At 37.2% G+C, this 21,758-nt stretch overlaps 1 protein-coding gene across 5 annotated transcripts in view; it reads right to left on the bottom strand.

Moving 5' to 3' along the window:
- Positions 1–21,758, bottom strand: part of TMTC2 (transmembrane O-mannosyltransferase targeting cadherins 2) — a 392,263-nt gene that overhangs the window by 180,736 nt on the left and 189,769 nt on the right. For all 5 annotated transcript variants that reach the window (XM_070454288.1, XM_070454287.1, XM_070454291.1 and 2 more), the window contains one exon: positions 16,466–17,294. In XM_070454288.1, the coding sequence (XP_070310389.1) occupies positions 16,466–17,294 (829 nt within the window). The remainder of the gene's footprint in view (positions 1–16,465; positions 17,295–21,758) is intronic.

The raw sequence follows: 21,758 nt of genomic DNA, 5'->3' as shown, positions 1-21,758 counted from the left end.
TCTCTGCCATTTAATAGCCCCAGGTTAGTTTCCAAATGTGTGTCACTAAAAGGAAATTTGATGTGGAAACATAAACCAAAAAGACCCCAAACCTAAGTTTTTAGTTCTATTTCTGTTACCAGTCAGTTCTTGGTACACTGAAGTAAATTACTAGACTCTTCCATTTCTTATTAGCAGTCGTAAGTAAACATGTACTATGGGCCAAACTCTGGGTGAGGGGTGCTATACACACATGGTCCCACACAGTGGTATTGCTGTGCTTGCTATACAGATCAGCCACCTAGAAGCTCAGAGAGGTTGTAACAACACTGTAAAGATGAGGATAACAGCTCCTCATGTCCTGACTTCCAGTGGCTCAGTTGGTAAAGAATCCACCTGCAATGCAGGAGATTGCCTGCAAGCAGGAGACCCAAGTTTGATCCCCGTCTGGGTCAGGAAGACCCTCTGGAAGAGGAAATGGCAACCCACTCCAGTATTGTTGCCTGGGAGATTCCAAGGACCAGAGGAGACTGGCTTAAGGACTGAACCACCAAGACCACCCTATCTACCTTACTGCAAACCTGACCAACCTACCATGCCTTTTCTCCCTAAGCATTCTGCCTCTCAGTTGCTCATCAGTAAAACAGGTGTAACAATCCTTGCCCAAGGTAAACTCCAGCATCACTGAGGTAATTAAATAAGATAATAGATGTGTAACTCTACAAAGTACATTTCTATGGAATAGGAATAATATATCATTAATAGATCATCATTCATAAAAAACATAACCAGGCAGATACACCCTTTAGTAGTGTATCTCCTATATTCAGTATCTATGGACATGCTATTGAGAATTTCACTGCCAAACAAATCAAGGCCAAGAAAAGCAAAATTCAAAGCAATATTAAATTCTCCCGAGGCCAGTTTTTTGTGATTTTCTTTTGAGAATATTATTTTAAAAAAATTTTTTTTGGCATGTTCCCTAACCAGGGATCCAGTCCATGCCTCCTGTAGTGGAAGTGCAATGTCCTAACCATTGGACTGCCAAGGAAGTCCACAAAGCCAGTTTTAAGATAAGGAAAAAAAAAAAAACCATAAAGATTACATTTTATTTTAAAATAGCTATTCCTAAGATAAAATGCAGTATATATCAAATACAGTACATCACGACACCATGTTATAACCTTAATTAACTTCAACATATTAATCTTTGACAGTAGTTTTTAACTCAGGAGGTAGTGCTAATGGAAAAAGTAGAGTTAGTAATAGAGAAAAGGACACTTTAAAAGTAAGAAATGTTCAGTAAAAGCACAAGTATGAAGAATAAAATATTTATGTGAGTAGAAAAATATCCTTGAATGCTAATAAAATAAAATTAGCTATTAAATAAAATAAATTTCTAAAAATGTCATTTACCTTTACTATATGCACAAATCTTTGGCAACTATCATTTTAATGTATATTTTCAGCTATTACAAACAACAGAAAAAAAGAGGGAGGTTAATTTTCTTTGCCTTTTTTGCTACTATAGGGCAAACAGATAAGGGCTCTTCAAAAGCTATGCAGCTAGTACTTGTATGAGGCATTTTTGCATTACTTGAAAAACATGATATTGATATAAAGGATGATGTTATTCATTTTACACCCTTAAGCATACAACTCAGAAAGTTCTACTTCCAAACAGTGAAAGGAAGCTAGTACACAGAGGGGAAAATTAAATAGGAAGAACCAGAAGAGTGAAGGCAGTCAAGTGACATTATCACATCAGTTGAGCACCATGAGAAAGAGAAGGGCTGGGCCGTTTTCCTGAAGCTCTAGCAGGGAATTTTCAGTGCCCATTAAAGTCTCTTTTACACAAAACACATCTACTGGATACATATTAGTTTTAATAAATATTACCAAATAGAAATTATGACTAGATATGTGTTTTTAGAGGCATAAACCCATATAATGCCTCCTAAATGGTGCTGACATTCAGAGAATTTACATGCCAGGTTGATTAAGATCCATAAAGAAGCAGCATTTTCCTAGGTAGTCATCAGGACTGGGTTAGGGTATAGTTCTTTAAGTCTAAACTCCTACTTAAAAGCCTCAAAAGTAAATATCTACTCTAGGCTCCATTTGGAAAAGCCACAATTAGAACATGGCAGACCTCTGACCAAAGTGTCACTTAAGCCTCCTGGTTTTAAAATTGCACCACAAAACCCAAAGATATGGCACAAAAAGAACTTTACTGACAGTATTATCTGCCAAAAAAAAAAAAAAAAACTTTCTCAAAATCATTGTCCTAAACTGTAAGAGCAAAAGAGATTTTTTAAATCTTGTGCCATTGCTTCCTAATAATAGAATTTCAACAGCAGAAGTAATTTTAAATATATTGTGGTTGGAGATAAGAAAAAGGCACAACACAGATTTGTATGGTATCACTAATTAATATGCCCATGTTTTCTTTATGTAAATCCAGAAACGTATCTCTACTTGAAAATTGTTTTCAACACTCACATGAATACAGACAACAGCATTCAATTTTAACCACTAGAGTGAATATGACTTGAAGCCACCCTTGGAAAATTTTCAGATTATATGAAAACAGACTAAGTAGAGAAATGATGTATTCTATACCAGTACTGCAAAAAACCAAAGCTTATTTGTAAAAACTCAAAGAGAATAAGCCAAGTGATAAACTAAAACCAGATATTATCTCAAAATATCTCTGACCTCCTGGTCCTGGTAGCCATGTGATATATATTTTGAGAAATTTATTTTTTTCACAAGGAAAAAGAGAGAAAGAGAAGAAGAAATGTTTATTACATTTCTTTATTAAACAAACTCCCAGCTGTGAAACACAGAGCCCCACATACTCTTAGACTAAGTTTCTTCCACCCTCCAGGGAAAGAACTGCACTTACCAAGAAAAGTTCCTTGACACCTCAGTTCTCTGTTCGAGTCAAAATTTGACACTCATCTGTTGTATTAAATATCTAAATCCAGTTCCTCTTCCTAAACTTAAAATTCCTAGAAAGTTCTCCTAATTAAAATGTATGCCTACGTTACTCCCAGGGAAAAATATTAACCCTGATATTTTAAAATAATATCCCATGATGTTTTACATGAAGGAACTGAATTATGCTATTTAAAGTGGATGAATAAATGTTCAGAGTGGCAGCTAGTATTATTGAGATTTAGACACCTAAATACAAGACTCAACGAAGGTCCTAATATAGTTCTGCCCTCCAGAAAGGTTTTGTGTCCATTTATTTATACTGTTTAATCAAGTTGGATTGTAGTGTCTTACTTGGAAAACAGTATTAGCATTTTTAAATAAAAACTTTTAGTGTTTGGTTCTTATTTTTTAGTAAGCACCTGTGTGTATTTTCTACAAGATCCACTAGATAGTAATATTCAGATTTTTAAATTAATACTAATATGCAAGACTAAAAAGAGGAGAGATTTCTAATTTAACACTCCTATGCATAAAAAAGGGCTCACACTGTTTTCCCGTTGAGTTATATATATATAGTCTCCTAAATCCAAGTTTTTTTCAATAATTATATGATTTGAACATCTCAGAGTTTTCCATAATCCCTTAAGACTTAACTGGAATTTTCCTTTACTTCCATGGGCACAAGTACAGATGTGCATGATTAATAAGGATAAAACTAAAAAGTGTGTCTTACTGAAAATCTGCTATATCTGTGACAGTATCTGTAACTATATTACAGCAGAAAATGAATATATTTTAGCTCTTTAGCCTTTTGTGTTTAATAAGACTCAAATACCTGAAATTTGATTTTGCCTAAAACACTGCTTTAATATATTTTTTTACTTACTTTAGCAGTTTTGTTCTCTTTTGTTGAAGGAGAATGTAAAATTTCAAAAATATTAGCTATGTCTTAATTCTATTCTCAAATATAATTTCTAACATAGCTAAACTATCCCTTAATAGATGCCATATTTATGGATATTTCTTGGGCGTTTCTCTTTCTGTTAGTGTGGTAAAACTCTGTCCAGAGATTCTCTCCTTATATAGAACACATAAAAATACAATCCCAAAGGAAGGCAGTGCCAAAGAATGTTCAAACTAGTGCACCATTGCACTCATCTCACATGCTAGCAAAGTAATGCTAAAAATTCTCCAAGCTAGGCTTGAACAATACATGAACCAAGAACTTCCAGTGTCCAAGCTGAATTTAGAAAAGGCAGAGGAACCAGAGATCAAACTGCCAATACCCACTGGATCATAGAAAAAGGAAGAGAATTAGAAAAAAACATCTACTTCTGCTTCATTGACTACTCCAAAGCCTTTGATTGTGTGGATCACAGCAAACAGTGGAAATTTCTTAAAGAGATGGGAATATCAGACCACCTGACGTACCTCTTGAGAAATATGTATGCAGGTCAAGAAGCAACAGTTAGAACCAGACATGGAACAACAGACAGGTTCAAAATTGGGAAAGGAGTACATCAAGACAGTACATTGTCACCCTGCTTATTCAACTTCTATGCAAAGTATATCATGCGAAATGCAGGACTGGATGAAGCACAAGCTGGAATCAAGATTGCTGAGAGAAATATCAATTACCTCAGGTATGCAGATGACACCACCCTTATGGCAGGAAAGCAAAGAGGAATTAAACAGCCTCTTGACAAAAGTGAAAGAGGAGAGTGGAAAAGCTGGAATAAACTCAATATTTAAAAACTAAGATCATGGAATCTGGTCCCATCACCTCGTGGCAAATAGATGGGGAAACAATGGAAACAGTGACAGACTTTATTTTCTTGGGCTAGAAAATCACTGCAGATGGTGACTGCAGCCATGAAACTAACAGACACTTATTCCTTGGAAGAAAAGCTAGACCAACCCAGACAGCATATTAAAAAGCAGAGACATTACTGTGCCAACAAAGTTCTGTCTCTTCAAAACAATGGTTTTCCTAGGAGCCATGTATGGATGTGAGAGTTGGACCATAAAGAAAGCTGAGCCTCGAAGAACTGACGCTTTTGAACTGTGGGGTTGAGAAGACTCTTGAGAGTTCCCTGGACAGCAAGGAGATACAACCATTCCATCCTAAAGGAAATCAGTCCTGAATATTCTTGAAAGGATTGATACTGAAGGTGAAGCTTCAATACTTTGGCCACCTGATGTGAAGAGCTGACTCATTGGAAGAGACCCTGATGCCAGGAAAGACTGAAGAAAAGAGGAGAAGGGGACGACAGAGGATGAGAAGTTGGATGGCATCACCAACAGGAGAGATGAGTTTGAGCAATGTCCGGGAGCTGGTGGTGGACAGGGAAACCTGGCATGACGCAGTCCACGGGTCAGAAAGAGTCAGGCAGGACTGAGTGACTGAACTGAACTGAAAAATGCTAGATAGAAAATATAATATTTGTTAATGAATGTATTAATTGATGGGCTTCCCTTGTGGCTCTGCTGGTAAAGAATCTGCCTGCAATGTGGGAGACCTGGGTTCGATCCCTGGGTTGGGAAGATCTCCTAGAGAAGGGAACGGCTACCCACTCTGGTATTCTGGCCTGGAGAATTCCATTGACTGTATAGTCCATGGAGTCACAAAGAGTCAGACACGGCTAAGCAACTTTCACTACCACTATTTGGTATTAATTGATGGGACAGTAAGGGGAATCCTCAAACCTAGAAACTCTGTTCAAAAGCATGAGTCCAGAAGGTTAATAGGTTCTGAAGATGACATTCACCCTGTGTAAATTTGCGGAACTAAGAGGAATCAGGGCTTGGGATTTAATTGGCTTCTAAAGAGATGTTAGATAAGAGAAGCCACACAACCTCAAGCCTTGGGAAGAGAAGCACTGGTCTCACTCAGGAACATGGGTGAAAATTTTAGAAGACTATAAATTGGATAATACATAATTAGTAATTCTTGGGCATATTCCAAGAATGCAAAGCCAAGTTCAACATTAGAAAATCTATTAATATAATTCATTAACATAAATAATAGTGGGAATAATAAATATTAGTGGGGGAAATGCCTATTATTATCAATACTAATTCACAGAAAGAAAACTTAGACTAGAAATAAGAGGAAAACTCTGATAAAAGCTGTCTACTAAAAAACATAAAATGCACATAATTAATGGTGAAATATTTAAAACATTCTTAGAAAGGAATGAAATAAAAATCTGCTGCCATCACTTCTGTTTGACATTGTAATGGAGGTTCTAGCATAAAATAAGAGAACACAAGTGAAAGCAACAAAACTGAAATAAGATGTATAGGAGGGTCATCAAAGATTCTGGTAATAGCCTTTTCTCAATCTGCCAAATGTGTTATTTGTTTTATAGTGGTATCCTTTAAGTAGTTCAAATATAAGGTTTGTGGATATCTTTCTCAATGAATGAACTATTTCATATGTGTTTAACAAAAGAGAATCAAAGAAATGTTTGAACATTTTAAGAATGAAATACAAAAACTAATATGGAAATCAGAATAATATAACTTCATACATATTTTAATTATATGTGAGTTTGTTTCTTTGAAATATAACCACTAGTAAAAATATTCAATCTAAGACAACACTAATTTTAGGGTTAAAGGCTTTCAAACACCCATAAAGATTCTGTAAGTTTTGTTATGGTAATCCCAAAGACACAGTGATATGTCACCTACTTTATTGTTATACACAATAGGACCATTTTTATGGAACCTGTTGTGTTGTCTTTGTTTTTTTTCTTCCCTGAAAAACTGTACTTGCAGGCATTAGGACTGGAACCAAAGAAAAGATTTATGTGCTACTCTGTTCTTAGAGGAAATCATATGCTTTTGAACTACTGTGACTTCATGTCAATAAGAAACCACAGTTAACTTACTCAAGAATCAAATGTTTAAAAGGTGCCTTAACAATTTAGGATATTTATTTTTTAAATATCCTCCTTTTTATCTCTCCTTTAGTTGAGATTTTCATTTCAATGAGACATTTTCATTTCATCCTTGTCAACCCCCTTATATTTCTTTTTTCTACTCAGAAGAGACAAATTAAGAAGAAGAAACACAGGATTTCCAGTTCAAGATGGAAGAGTAGAAGAATGTGTGCTCATCTCCTCCTGCGAGAACACCAGAATTGCTACTATCTGTTGAACAATCATTGACATGAGGACACTGGAACCCACCAAAAAGAGATACCCTATGTCCAAAGACAAAGAAGAAGCCATAACAAGATGATAAGAGGGGCACAATCACAATAAAATCAAATCCCATACCTGCCAGGTGGGTGATCCACAAACTGGAGAATAATAACATGAAAGAAGTTCTCCCACTGGTGAAGGTTCTGAGCCCCATATCAGGCTTCCCAGCCTGGGGATCCAACAAAGGGACTGGTAAAAACAGACTTCATCCTTGAAGGGCACAAACAAAATCTCACATTCACCAACACCCAGGAGAAAAGAGCAGTGACCCCACAGAAGACTGAACCAAACCTGCTAGAATTGGAGGGCCTCTCATGGAGGCATGGGTCAGCAGGCTTGCCAGACAATTGGGGAGCTGGCAGCAGCAGTCCTGGAAGGGGCCCCATAGCATAAGTCCTCTTAGAGGTTGCCACTAACCCTACCATGGACCCCATAGACCCCAGGTCTGGGTCACTTCAGGCTAAACAACTAACGGGGAGGAGCACAACCCCAATCATAAGGAGATAACTGGATTAAAGCTTTACTAAGCACAGCCCTGCCCTCTAGAGCAAGACCTAGTTTATTCCACCATAGTCCCTCCCACTGGGAAGGGTGCACAAGTTTCTCAGTCTCCTCCATCACAGAGCAGACAGAAGCAGCAAGGAGAAGCACAGTCTCACAGTGGCTAGAACAAAAATCACATATATCACAATGAAAAAGCAGAAAGTTATGTCTCAGATGAAAGGACAAGATAAAAGCCCCAGAGGGGGAGAAAATGAAGTGGAGATAGTGAACCTTCCAGAAAAAGAATTCAGAATAATGACAGTGAAGATGATCCAGGATCTCAGGAAAACAATGGAGCAGATTCAAGAAATGTTTACCAAGACCTAGAAGAGCTAAGCTTCCCTGGTAGTTTAGATGGTAAAGAACTTGTCCGCAATGCAGGACACCCAGCTTTGATCCTTGGGTCAGGAAGATGCCCTGGAGAAGGAAATGGCAGCCCACTCCAGTATTCTTGCCTGCAGAATTCCATCAAGAGAGGAACTCTCCATGGTGGGCTACATTGCATGGGGTCGCAAAGAATTGGATATGACTGAGCAACTAAGCATACACACATGCAAAAGAACTAAAGAATAACAAACAGAGGTGAATAAATACACTAGAAGGAATCAAGAGAAGAATAAACGAGGCAGAAGAATGGATAAAAGATCTGGAGAATGGAATGGTGGAAATCATTGCCACAGAACACAGAAAAAAAAAAAAAATGAAGACACCCTAACAGACCTCCAAGACAACATTAAACACACCAACATTCACATTATTGTGGTCCCAGAAGGAGAAGAGGGAAAGAAGGGACCTGAAAAAATACTTGAAGAGATAATAACCAAAAACATTTCTAACATGGGAAAGGAAATAGTCAACCAAGTCCAAGAAGCAGAGAGTCCCTGGCAGGAATACACTGAAACATATGATAATCAAACTGACAAAAATTAAAGAAAAAGATAAATATTAAAAGCAACAGGGGAAGATGACAAAGAACATACAAGGGATCTCCCATAAGGTTATCAGCTGATTTCTCAACAAAAACTCTACAAGTCAGAAGGGAATGGCATGATATATTTAAAGTGATAAAAGAGAAGAAACTACAACCAAGAATACTCCTAGCAGCAAAATTCTCATTCAGATTTGATGAAGAAATCAGAACTTTTACAGACAAGCAAAAGTTAAAGAGAATTTAGTACCACCAAGACAGCTTTACAACAAACACTAAAGGAACTTTTCTAAGCAGGAAACACAAGAGAAGGAAAAGATCTACACAAAATAAACCCAAAACAACTAAGAAAATGGTAATAGGATCATACATATTGATAATTACCTTAAATGTAAATGGATTAAAAAATGCATGAGCCAAAAGACATGACTGGTTGGGGAGAAGAAAACATGTGCATGCATGCACTTCCACTTACCACATCACGCTACTTAACTCCTCAAATAGTAGGTAAGTATTTTATATTGCTATGTAATCATGTTCCCATTATGGCCTGCAATTTTAATGATCTTTTATTTTTTGTCTGGCTATTGATTGTAAAAACTGATAAACATCTTCTACTATTGTGATTTTTGATTAGTACAATAATTGTATCATGATTGCTGAACAGAAAATAACAGAATCCTACATCACTTAAAAAAAAGCTGAAGAAGAAGAAACACAGAATTTCTTTACCCTATGGAATCCTTATTCCACTTTGTATTGTTTTTCTCTCAATCAGCCTTTTAGGGAACTTTTTGCTAGCTTTCTCCTACCACATCTCTCTGTCAAAAATGAAAATTTGAATTTTACAGCTTTTTAACTCAAGACAGTCAGTCTTATAAAATATTATACTGGTTTTCCTTCTTGACTTAACTGCTAAATTTTATTCTTCTCTGAAATTTTTTCATTTTACCTCCGACGTATTGTAACTTGACAAATTATCTAAGAAATATAGTAAGATTTATTACACAATCTCAAAGTTAGCTGGTTAATTGCAACATACCACAGTAAAAGAAGACAGTCAATTAGAGGTAATCAAAAACTTAGACCATAAAATCCACAATGAATTAGTCAAGTTTCACATGACTTAGTGGTTCAGATTTCACTTAAATTATGAATTTTTTCCTACATAAAATGATATCCCTTCCACATACTTGTTTCTTGAAATCTGCAACCATGTGAAGCTGACATAGAAGTATCAGTTTCACAGAAATTTAGGAAAAAAGAAAAACTGTCAAATGTTGCACAGCTGAAACAGCTATTTAATTTCTGTTTTTCTATATCTAAAGGGACAATGTTTGTTATTTGCATAAGGAGGGGCTGAATTTAGGAAATATAGGATGTGTGAATAATCACCTTTATAATTTCAAATATGTAGTCATTTTATATAATTTTACATATTTATGTTAGAAAAGAGCATTAAAATAAATGCTATCATGTTAAATTTTCCTTGGATGAACCCTGTTTCATTAATCCTAAATATTTTCAGAAATTGTTTCTAAACAAAAAAATCACAATCATATGTTTTGTAAAGCAAATTGCCATAGAGTTAATAAACCAACCATTCTAAAGAACTGATTTGATTTTTAATTTATAACTTGAAAAAATGTAAATACCTTTTAGCACAGTAAATATGCTGCCCATATGCTATCATTATCATTGTTTTTATGTATATGAGTTCACTGATGTTTATCTGTAATAACTTTGTCAGTCTCTGCTTATGACCATAATTAATAAGGAAGTCAGCAAATAGGTAGTTTAGGGAAAACCGGTTATGAGTTTGAGATGCAGACAAATCACCGAGGTGGAGAAGTCCTACAGTCACAGGGAAAGTAACTTGGAAATTCAATGACACATTTATTGACTCCATACTAATATATCCCAAGTAGTGTTCTGGACTCTATACAGAAAGGAAAATGAAGGCACACTTTGGATAGAACCTTGCAGAATGAATCAATTTTAAGAGGAGGCAAAACCATACGTGAGACAGCTGTGGAAATGAGAGAAAGATAGTCAAAATTGTGTAGTGTGCCTTGAAAGCCCTAGTAGCAGAAATCAATGGTGCCAAATTCTCTAAGAGCCAAAGACACATGGGGATTTAGATAAGGCCAGAGGCCAAGAAAGAAAAGTGATCATACATTTAACCACTTTGTAATGAATTAAGAAATGCTTTTGTCAAGCAAATATTTATCAATATAGTATATAAAACATAGTGTTTTAAACACACACTAAAAAAACCTTTTAATATTACTATATTTAAATAATATAAATACATTGACTTGCTCATTAAAGCAGTCAAAGAAAATTTCCTCCTTCCTAAGCACAAAAATGCAGAGTCATTGTAAATGAGCAAACTACAGCAATCAACTATGTCTAGTATTTTCCTGACATTATCAACCACATAATGAGAGAGGACTTCTGGTTTACATAGTCCAAATCAGCTATCATTTCTCTACTATCCATATTTAAACCATAAATTAGCAACACACTCACTATGACAGGCTCTACCCATCATCATCATTTGCATCCAATCAGTTAATGACTGGCAGCTGTCTGTATTGACCCATTACTGAAGGCAGCATCTTTCATGTAAAATGCTTCATGAGGCTTAAAATCATATTTTGTTGAAGTAATAGTAGACTGAAGTACTCCAAAATTTGCAAAGGCTTTCAAAGGAGAAAAAAAAAAACTAACTCAATGAAATAACGGTAATCTCAAACACAGTTACATAAGACTGGCTTTAAAGCATTTCTAATCTTTGGCTAGGCTCAAATAACATCACAGACTAAGAAAACACTATCTTAAAGAAGATGACTACCAGTCTCATAATTGCTAAGGAAGTCACTGTAGCCAGAATATTTATTAGCATGTTATAAATAGAAAAAAATCAGGAACCTGGATTTTAAAAGTTTTGCCTTGTATCAAAATGGAAGCATATGTCACAGAAGGGACTCAAGGAGTCCAAAACTAACTCCACTGCCAATTCTATCCCTCTTATAAGAGTTGACTCATTGGAAGAGACCCTGATGCTGGGAGATTTGGGGGCAGGAGGAGAAGGGTTCGACAGAGGACGAGATGGCTGGATGGCATCACCGACTCGATGGGCATGAGTTTGAGTAAACTCCGGGAGTCGGTGATGGACAGGGAGGCCTGGCGTGCTGCGATTCATGGGGTCACAAAGAGTTGGACACGACTGAGCGAATGAACTGAACTGAACTATTATGAAACATGCTTTAGTATGGAATAACGAAGGGTTAATTTTAAATTTACACTAGATCTGCTTCTATGACTTCAACCCTTTTTTTGTTATTATAAACATACATAATGGCCTGCCTCAGGGAGATAACCTGAGCCAACCACCTGTGAAGGACATTCTCAAGGACTGACAGTCTTTTTGTTTCCTCACCTCCCCTCCATCTCTGATCTATGAGAGAACCTGGCAACCAGGCCCTGACAAGATGATTATTGTGAGGTGCGAGCCTGCCATCTTCTAGGTCAGCTGGCTTCCCGATTAAAGTCTCTTCCTTGCCTCAACACCTCCTCTCTCGGATTTACTGGCCTGTCGTGTGGTGAGCAGAGCGAGCTTGGACTTGGTAGCAAGTATGTGGTACATCAACAACATATTTTACACTTTCACTTCCTTTAATTAATGTACATCTTATCTCTAAATAAGTTCTGTAAGTTTTTTAAGGAGGAGGATTATGACTAACATTTATTCATCAGTGTATTCACTCAAAAAGACTTTCTCTCTTCCAGGCACTGCCCCAGCAGCTACATACATAGCATTAAAAAAAAACACAAAACTTCTTGTCTTCTTGGGTCATGCATTATACTGTACAGTGACAACACATTCAAACAATAAACACAGAAATAAGGAAAATATAGGCTGTCAAATGGTCCTAAATGTCATGGGGAAAACAAAGTATGGACAGAGGACAGGGGATGCTAGACAAAGCAGAAGCAGGAGGGTGGCTGCAATTTTACAAAGAGCAGGCGATTTGACATTAAGCACCTTACTGATAATGCAACGTTGCACCGGAGACCTAAAGGAGCTGAAAGAGACGAGACGGAGGTGAGACTATCCCAGGAAACGCTTTCCAAGAGAAAGCAGCAACAAGTGCCAACGCTCTGAGGCCAGGGTCCCTGGCGTAGAGACGGCACAACATGTGGGCCAGCAGGGCTGGAGTGAAGCCAGCGAAGGCAAGGCTGGGAGACTGCGGTGTCCCGTCTCTGCTGTGTGCGCTGCGTTTGAGAGAAATGGGTGTCAGGGGAGCCCTGGGAGCAGTGACCACCACAGTCCAGCTTATGTCTCAAAAGAGTCATCAGGGCTCTGATGAAAGGTAGATGCTAAGGGCGGAAGAAGGAAGCTGGGGTTCAGCTCAGATGTGTAAAAGGCTTGGAACTCCTCACTCTCATTCTTACAAGAATGTGCTAAACAGACGGCAAACTCAAGGAAAATCCAATTGCAAAGAGATGAGATTACCTGGAGGAGAGTCTGACAGGAATAAGTAACTGGCAATTCTGAGCAGAGCTGCTGAAGGCTGAATGTGGTGGAGCTTAAGCGAGAGTAAGAAACTTACTTCAGAAGTAAGACACTTGTGCCTAGTCTTAGAGGTATCTAACATCTACTCTTTTGTGGGTTTTAGTTCCAGGGCCCAGGGACTCCCAGGTTCTTGCACAGAAAAGCCAAGAAACAGGCCTTCCTGGCTCTGCGGAGGACGAGAAAAAGAACTTTTATGAAATGATCCTCCTTCAAAACAAAGGTCTCCCCTCCAGGGAAGCAGCTTTACCACAGCTGCTTCCCAGGGCTGTGGGGGGCAGGCACTCCCCTCCCTCTCATCTCCTCTGGCTTTCCTGTCCCGACAAGGAGACAGAAGGAAAGTGAAGAAACTCTCATACAGGTGACAACCTAGAGACACTAGGATTTCATCACCAAAAAAGAGGACACAGCCCTTCTCGGACATTTAACCAACACACCTGCAGGGCTCCAGTATAAAAATGGTTCATTTACAGGAGAAAGAGATGCAAAATACAGACTCCAAGTTTTAGCTAAAGCCCAAAGACCTTAGAAGAGAAAAGGAAATCAGGGAAATACAAGGCCTCCATCTACAGCAAACATTAAACTCAAACACAACTCAGCATCAGATTAACATTAAAACTCACACTAAGCCTTTTTTACCTAAATTCCTATTATTAATACCTGGTAACATCACGTCTGACTCTCACAAAAGCACGCTAAAAGGCAAGAAAATGGAAGCAGGGAGATTCCGCTACAGACTTCTAATAATAATCTGACAAAAGATGGTGGTGACTTGGGCCATGATGGTAGCAGTGGAGATGGTAATACATGGTCAAGTTCTGGATATATTTTTGAAGACAGAACAGAGGGGATTTGCTGATGAAATGGATGTAGGGTAGAAAATAAAAGGAGGAAATATAGATAACTCCTGATGCTGGGCAAAGCTTTTGAGAAAACGGAGTTACTATCAACTGAGATGGGAAAGCACTTGGCTGGAGTACAGGTTGGGAAGGGGGTTGTTCAGGAACTCAGTTTTTGATGTCTCAGAGGATTTATAGCCATTTAACTAATAATATTTGAAGTACCTAAATACTATCACACTTCTTAAGTAGTAAGAGACACAAAAATATATCAGACATGCTTAATAACTGTTTTACTGAGTGAACAGATGAAGAAATGACCAATCATTTTAACCATGTCACCAAATTAATTTCAAAAAAAAAGAAATTTCAACAAAGTCGAAATCATAACTGTCAACAGTATAGTAGCTAATGCTGAAAAATATTCGGGAATTTTTTCACCTACCCGGGGACAGAGACTGCTACTTATAGCAGCATCTCAGGATTGGCCCTACCCTTCTTCAAGAGCAATATAGTGTGGCAGGGTGCTTGGAGTCCCAGAATGGAGATAATATCTCCCAGCCTTCCTCGCAGTGAGGTGTGGCCCAGAGTCTGGGAGAGAGCATGGGATGGCAATTTCTGTGATATGCTCTTCAGAGAATGGGAACACCCACCATTTGCCCCTTCTCTCCCTCTTCCTGTTAGCTGAAGTGCTGAAGTGACAACTGAGCCATCCTGGGCCACTGGGACAGGGTGACCCTACTGAGATGGCAAGGGAACAAAAGCAAAGGAGCACGGATCCAGAAGACCCACGGCGCCATCTTATCAGCTCTGTACTACACAGGCTTAGACTGTTAGGAAACAATAACGATTCTATCTTCTTTTAGCCACTGTTATCCTGCCTCTTTGTTACAGTAGCTTAACCTGAAACTTAACCGATACATTTAATAAATCCTTAAAACAACCCTGTGATGAAATATGCTGGGGTTTTCTTTTAATTCCTTACCGTGTATCTCTTTTAAACAACAGGAGAATAAACTGGCAACCTAGCCATGTTTTATATATTCTCATGTACCAGTGAAGAAAAACTAGCCGAAAAGCATTCTATAAGAACTCATTCAACAATTTTTATAGCAAGATTCAGGTGCAGACAGTCAATAAATTGTGCAGTGCTCACTATGTAAAAAGCCACAGGTAAAGATTTTTCCATGAGAACTGAAGAATTCTATGCTATGTATCAGCTCAATTTTAATGTTTCTGCTCCCATTAAAGTCTCTGCAATCTATTAATCATTTTAAGTACCAACAATCAGTCCCTTGTCTTAAAGAAATGAGTAGTTGTTCAAGAACTCTAAATTGGTAATCAGATAGGAATGCCACAGTTGTTTGTGGGGCATCTAGATATTTGGATAAATATCCTGATACGTATCAGCAGGCCATTCCATTCATTAGGAACAGTCTCACACATTCAGTATTTGAATACTGGTACAGAAATGTGTTGGAAAAAGTAGAAAAAGCCCAGTTCAAACGCTATGGAAGCTGCTATAATTTAAAGGATAAATCACACAAAAAAAAATAGTTTATGAAGAACAAGACTTTGGCACTATTTACTATGATATATTTTTGTACTTAAAATGTACACTTATTTTCATTCAACTGCTCTCTAGCTTCTGTCATCATTTCCTTGCCTAAACCAGAGAAATCACTGAATTAACAGCTTTTGACTATTCATTTATACTTTAAAGGCTACTTTCTACTCTAGCAATAGATTTTGAGATTTGCTAAAATAATTTTCTAAGTCAAAAGCAATCATGAAAAATATGCTCAATCTTCTCAGTGAACAGTAAAAAGTGTATTTCCTTAAGTGACTTAAGGACTTACTTCCAAATGAGAATGTGCAAACTGCTTGGCAACATCCAGATAATTTAGCTTCTGCAAAGCTCAGGATGACTCAATGCTTACACACGCACACACTGACACCTACAGACACGATGCCAGGATTCAGAGGTAGCCTCATCTCCAAATCTTTTAAAAATGTCAGTGTAAGCCTTGTGGTATTTCCTCAGGTGATGCTTGGAAAACAGAAGAGCTAAACGGTATTCAAGTAAGATAACTTGACTTTTATAACATGATGAAGAAAGATGACGTTCATATCACTATTTTAAAATGTGGAAATCAAGCATTTTTCTAAATTCTGACAACAGTCAATATTTTTACACAATAGGAGCTCTAACTCCTCCGGACAAGTATAGTCAGGAACTTAGGAAAACACGTTCCTATTCCAAATATGGAACAATGGAAGTCTCTAAAATGGTCACATTGCTCATCTCAAAAAAAAAAAAAAAAAAGAAAATGTTAAAGCATTACAAGAACCTCTTCTTTCTTAACACTGTTAAAAAGCAAGAAGGAAAGATATAAAAAGGCAGAGTAAACCATCCAGGTAAAAGCATAAAATAAAATATTACCTTTAGCTGGGTTTACTTTTATCCCTGACCTATACAGCATTTCCTCATTCTGCCAGTCTCCGTTCCTGATTGCCGTCTTGAGTCCATAGAAAACAATTAATGCAGCTGTAGCATAAAAAATCAAGCTCTTGAGAAACCTCTTTTGGACTTTGACATAAAGGGCTCTGGCACCCACTGTAATGAGGAGGCAAAAGCCCATACTAGGAATATACAATACTCGCTCTGCAATTACAAAGCCGACATAGAAAAACAGGTTCGTGGCAGGAACAAAGGGTATTATTAACAAAGATAAAGACAGAACAACTATGTTCTCCGTAGAAGGAAGCTGTGTTCTCTGCGATGCATTGTTTCTAATGCCATTTTCTACTTTGGATGCAAAGCTGGATTTAATCTCTGAGTTCCCATACTCCACCTCTGAATGGCAGCTATGTCCATTTGCATTCTGCTTGCCATTTGTTACAGACTTCCCGTTGCATTCTCTTCCTAGGCTTGGGCTCTTCAAACCATAGTAGGCGAGGAGGAGGAGTCCAGTATAGAAGGCCACAGTGTGCAAGTTTCTCCAATCAGAAATTGTTTTGAGCAGAGGCACGGCATCCATTGACCAATCAAAACTGAGGGTATCTGGGCATAGCAACAGCCAAAGGTTCTTGGTTGGCAAGTAGAAGAAGGTGAGCGTGCGAGCCAGGAGGCTGTCCGAATCAGCAGCTGGGTTGTCAGAGTTGGAAAAGCTTGGTGGTTTGTTTCCCATCCAGTATAAACGGGCACCCAAAAGGGAGGTTCCCCAGAAAGTTAACAAACTAATGCTGAGAAAAAGAGACAAGTTCTTCCTCTGAAACCAAAAGAGAGGGGGAAAAAATTAAGATCATCATCAATACCGCACAGGAACAGATCATTTAAAAATGAAAAGCATCTTTAAATGGACAACTAAAAACAGAGTATTAGGTTTCAAACACATGACTTTTTTTCTATCGCCTTTAAACATGTTTACGGCTCCTGTAAGCTTAAAAAAAAATGACTATGGAATCCAATTCTGTATACAACTTTTCCTCTTGTTTCTCGCTAAATACCAGTAACCAGAGCTTCAATTTCTTGACCTCTATAAAATGGGTTGAAAATATTTTCCTCCCAAAACTGGTATTAAGTCAAAATGAGACCACAATATAAAGTACTCAGCACTGTATATGGAATATAGCAGACATCTAATAAATGTCTTTCTTCATTTTATAGTTTAGATTCTGGGGAAAACAAAAAACAGGCATGTCAAAACACTTGGAGTTGACAGGATTCTGCATGGCTCAAAGGAAAAATATAATTTAGCTATAGGTATACCCCACTTTTCAAATGTTCACTTAATGCCACTTTGCTTTTACAAAAGAACTAAATTCGTACCTATTCTCATTAGCAACAACAACAAAAATGCAAAGAGGATTTTCACATTTACCAAAAAAAAGGTTGAAAAGTGAAAACAGGTTCAGCGTTTGCTTTTGCAGGGAGCCATCTACAGAGGCAGTTACAAACAGTGAGAGTGGGATCACCAAGCTTTTTCCCCAGGAACTACTCAGAGCATCAAGCTGTCACAGCTTTAAACTGTTTCAGTGACCATCTGCACTTTGTCTCCATTTATTTTGTACATCTGCTACCAAGATGTTTCCTAAGGTAATATTGCTTATTTGCTTTATGCTATTTCAGCTTACAAAAGGTTTCACAGGAACAAATACTTTCAGATAATAAGGTAAACTGTGGTATGTCTATGCCAGTCCCTGTTTAATATCTTGATCTCTTTGCAGAATGTATAAAGTGGGCTTTCATCTGCTATCTTGTGCTCTCAATGACATCAGTGATAATAAACATCTAATAAGACTCCTCATGAATCCCAAAATTTTCATGTCAATGATAACTTTTTAAAAGTAAAATGGCTTTAATATAAAGACAAAACTGAGGGAGGAAGGCCAAAGGGCATCACTGTTAATAAGAAATTTCTGGCAAACTCTTTCAACCCAAATAAGAATTTAGTTAAATTAACGAAATTTAAGTTCCGAAGAGGCAGTGGGAAAGGGAGAAGAGCTGGCACCACTTCCCGACTGGAATGCTTCACTGCTCGTGTTTTCTCTTACAGAGATCGCACAGAATGAGTGCACACATTCTGTCACTATATAAAACTGTCTTCCTCAAAGACATTCAGAAAGGTGCCTGGAACCATACAAAGGATACGCCAAATATTTAGCTTAAAAAACAACCTATGAAAGGTAACAAAAGCAAAAATAAACAAGTGGGACTACTTCAAATTTAAAAGCTTCTGCACAGCAAAGGAAACCATCAAACAAAATAAGGCAAACAACTAAAAATGTGAGATAATATTCACAAGTCGTGTATCTGGTCATGTATACTTTTAATATAAAAAATATATAAAGAACTCACATAACTTAAGAGAAAAAAACAACAATCTTTTAAAAATGGACAGAAGATCTGAACAGACATTTTTCCAGGGAAGATATAGAGATGACCAACAGGTGTATGAGAAGGTGTTCAATATCACTTATCCTCAGGGAAATGCAAATCAAAATCACAATGAGATACCACTTCACAACTGTAAGAATGACTATTATCAACAAGACAAGAAATAGAAAGTGTTCGTGAGAAAGTGAAGAACAAGGAACACTTCTGCACTTTTGATGGGAACGCAAAGTGGTGCGGCCACTACAGAAAACAGTGCAGAGGCCTCTCAAAAAATTAAAAATAGAACTACCATATGATTCAGTAATTCCACTTCCGGACATCTGTCCAAAGAAAATGAAATCTCTATCTAGAAAAGATACCTACACACCCATAATCACTATTTACTGCAACATTATTTACAACAGCCAAGACATAGAAACAACCTAAGTGTCCATCAATGAATGAATGGATAAAGCAAATGTGCTATATATGTACAATGGAGTATTACTCAACCATTAAAATATAAGTTCTGTCAACAGCAACAAGAGACCCCGAAGGTATTATGCTAAGTGAAATAAGTCAGACAGAGAAGAACAAACACTGTATGATCTCAAACACTGTATGATCTCACTAGTAGGTGGAATATTAAAAAAAAAAAAAACTGAACTTGTAGATAAAAACAGACTGGGATTGCCAGAAGCATGGGTTGAGAGGACAGCCAAAATGGATGAAGGGGTAAAGACAGTCAAAAGGTGAAAAAAAAAAAAAAAAAGTCCAGTTACAAGATAAATAAGTTATGGAATGTAATATATAGCATGGGGATGGTAGTTAAAAACATTGTCCTGCATATTTGAAAGTTGCTAAGAAAATACATCTTAAATGTTGTTATCACAAGGAAAAAACAGAAATCTATGTGTTTGTGGTGATGGATGTTAGCTAAATTTACTGTGGTATTCATTTTGCAATATATACATATATCACATCATCATATAGTATACTTAAAACTAATTCAATGTTAAATGTCAATTACATCCCTCCCCAAAAAAGAAAAAATCCTAGTCCACAAAGCAATGTATTTTGAGCATGTACAAGTTCTATGAAAACAGTGTCTTATCATATGATGCAACCATCACTGAACTCTCCTCCTCTGACTGTCTCTCATTCACCCCAGCTCTACTTGCTAGAAGCCACAGAACTCATCTGGGATCATCTGCTCCATCTCTACTCTGAACCTATGTCAACAGTGATCATGATATTACCAATTTTTATTAAATACTAATGACATCATCTTAACTTTTCTTCATCTTCATAGTCATTTACCCAACTTCCTACTGGGCACAGTCAAAGATATGTTAGGTACCTCAAACTCAAACTCCTCAAAACAGAAATTTTTCATTAATGTCAGATCATTCCCTGGTGGCTCAGTCGGTAAAGAATCTGTCTACAATGCAGGAGACCCAGGTTCAATCCCTGGGTGGGGAAGATCCCATGGAGAAAAAAATGGCAACCCACTCCAGTATTCTTGTTTGGGAAATGCCATGGTAGAGGAGTCTGGTGGACTACAGTCTATGGGTTGCAAAGAGTCAGACATGACTGAGCAACTAACATACACACACATTAATGCTAAATTCACAGAATTAACTGCCTAAAATTAACTGTTTAACAAGTGTTAAAATATTTGTGGCAGATTCCCACTCAAAATTAATTTATGTAATGCTATATAGAATTTTTAATGATGGGGGAGTAATGTGTTCATTAGTCACCAATCTTTCCATTTCAGGTCTGTCCTAGCAAAATCCAATGTTTGAAGACACACTTTTATCTAAGGATAACTTCTACAAACTATTCCTTTGCTCCTCTAAAATTCCATCCAGTAAAAGTTCTAAAATTTCTTGATTTTAAGGGAGAAAACCCACAAAACCATAAAAGTTGTAATACTTTGTTAGATCAATCACATAATTGAGTATTCTTAGATTACACAAAGGAGAAACATTATTTGGCAAAGACAAATGAGGCAAGGTACCAAGTTATCATAAAGAAGACAGATCTGGGAAAACAATTCAACTTTGAATTTGTACCAAAAGTCCATTTTGTAACTGAGTATTAACCAAGTGCTCTAAATGTAACTAGGGCCATTCTACTACAGTATCTTCTGGTGGGGGTAAGCAGAGAGAATGAGCGGGAGAAAGAAGGCATTACAAAAACAGCTATAGTCAGGCAAGAAAAGTAAGGGAGTAAGAGAATTACATGGGGAGAGAAGTGTAATCAGGTTTCTTTGCTGGTCATGAAACTCCAGAATAAGTTAGTCTTCAGTTCAGTTCAGTCACTCAGTCATGTCCTACACTTTTCGAGCCCATGGACTGCAGCATGCCATTTCCCTGTCCATCACCAACTCCCAGAGCTTTCTCAAACTCATGTCCATTGAGTCAGCGATGCCTCTAACCATCTCATCCTTCATCGTCCCCTTCTCCTTCTGTCTTTAATATTTCCCAGCATCAGGGTCTTTTCAAATGAGTCAGGCCTTCCCATCACATGACCAAAGTAATGGAGCTTCAACTTCAGCATAAATTAGCCTTAATGATTACATGACTCTGATTATAATTATATAATCATAAGTTAGCCTTAATGATTATATAATTTTGATTCCTATAGAAATGTCATAAGGCAAAACTATCTTATTAATTTTTAATAAAAGTATCATTATATTAAATTTTAATAAAGTATTATAAAAATAAATCATTAAGAATTAACATATGATAAAATGATTCTAGTCTTAATTATGATGGAAGAAAATATCAATACAGTCAACTACAAAATAAAGATGTGAGTAATGAAGACAATTCAATGATAAATATTA

This window comes from Odocoileus virginianus, chromosome 24, assembly GCF_023699985.2.
Source record: "Odocoileus virginianus isolate 20LAN1187 ecotype Illinois chromosome 24, Ovbor_1.2, whole genome shotgun sequence".
In the NCBI taxonomy this organism is placed as follows: domain Eukaryota; kingdom Metazoa; phylum Chordata; class Mammalia; order Artiodactyla; family Cervidae; genus Odocoileus; species Odocoileus virginianus.
Note: the sequence above shows the minus strand (reverse complement) of the source record. Positions and strands in the feature narration are given on the sequence as shown.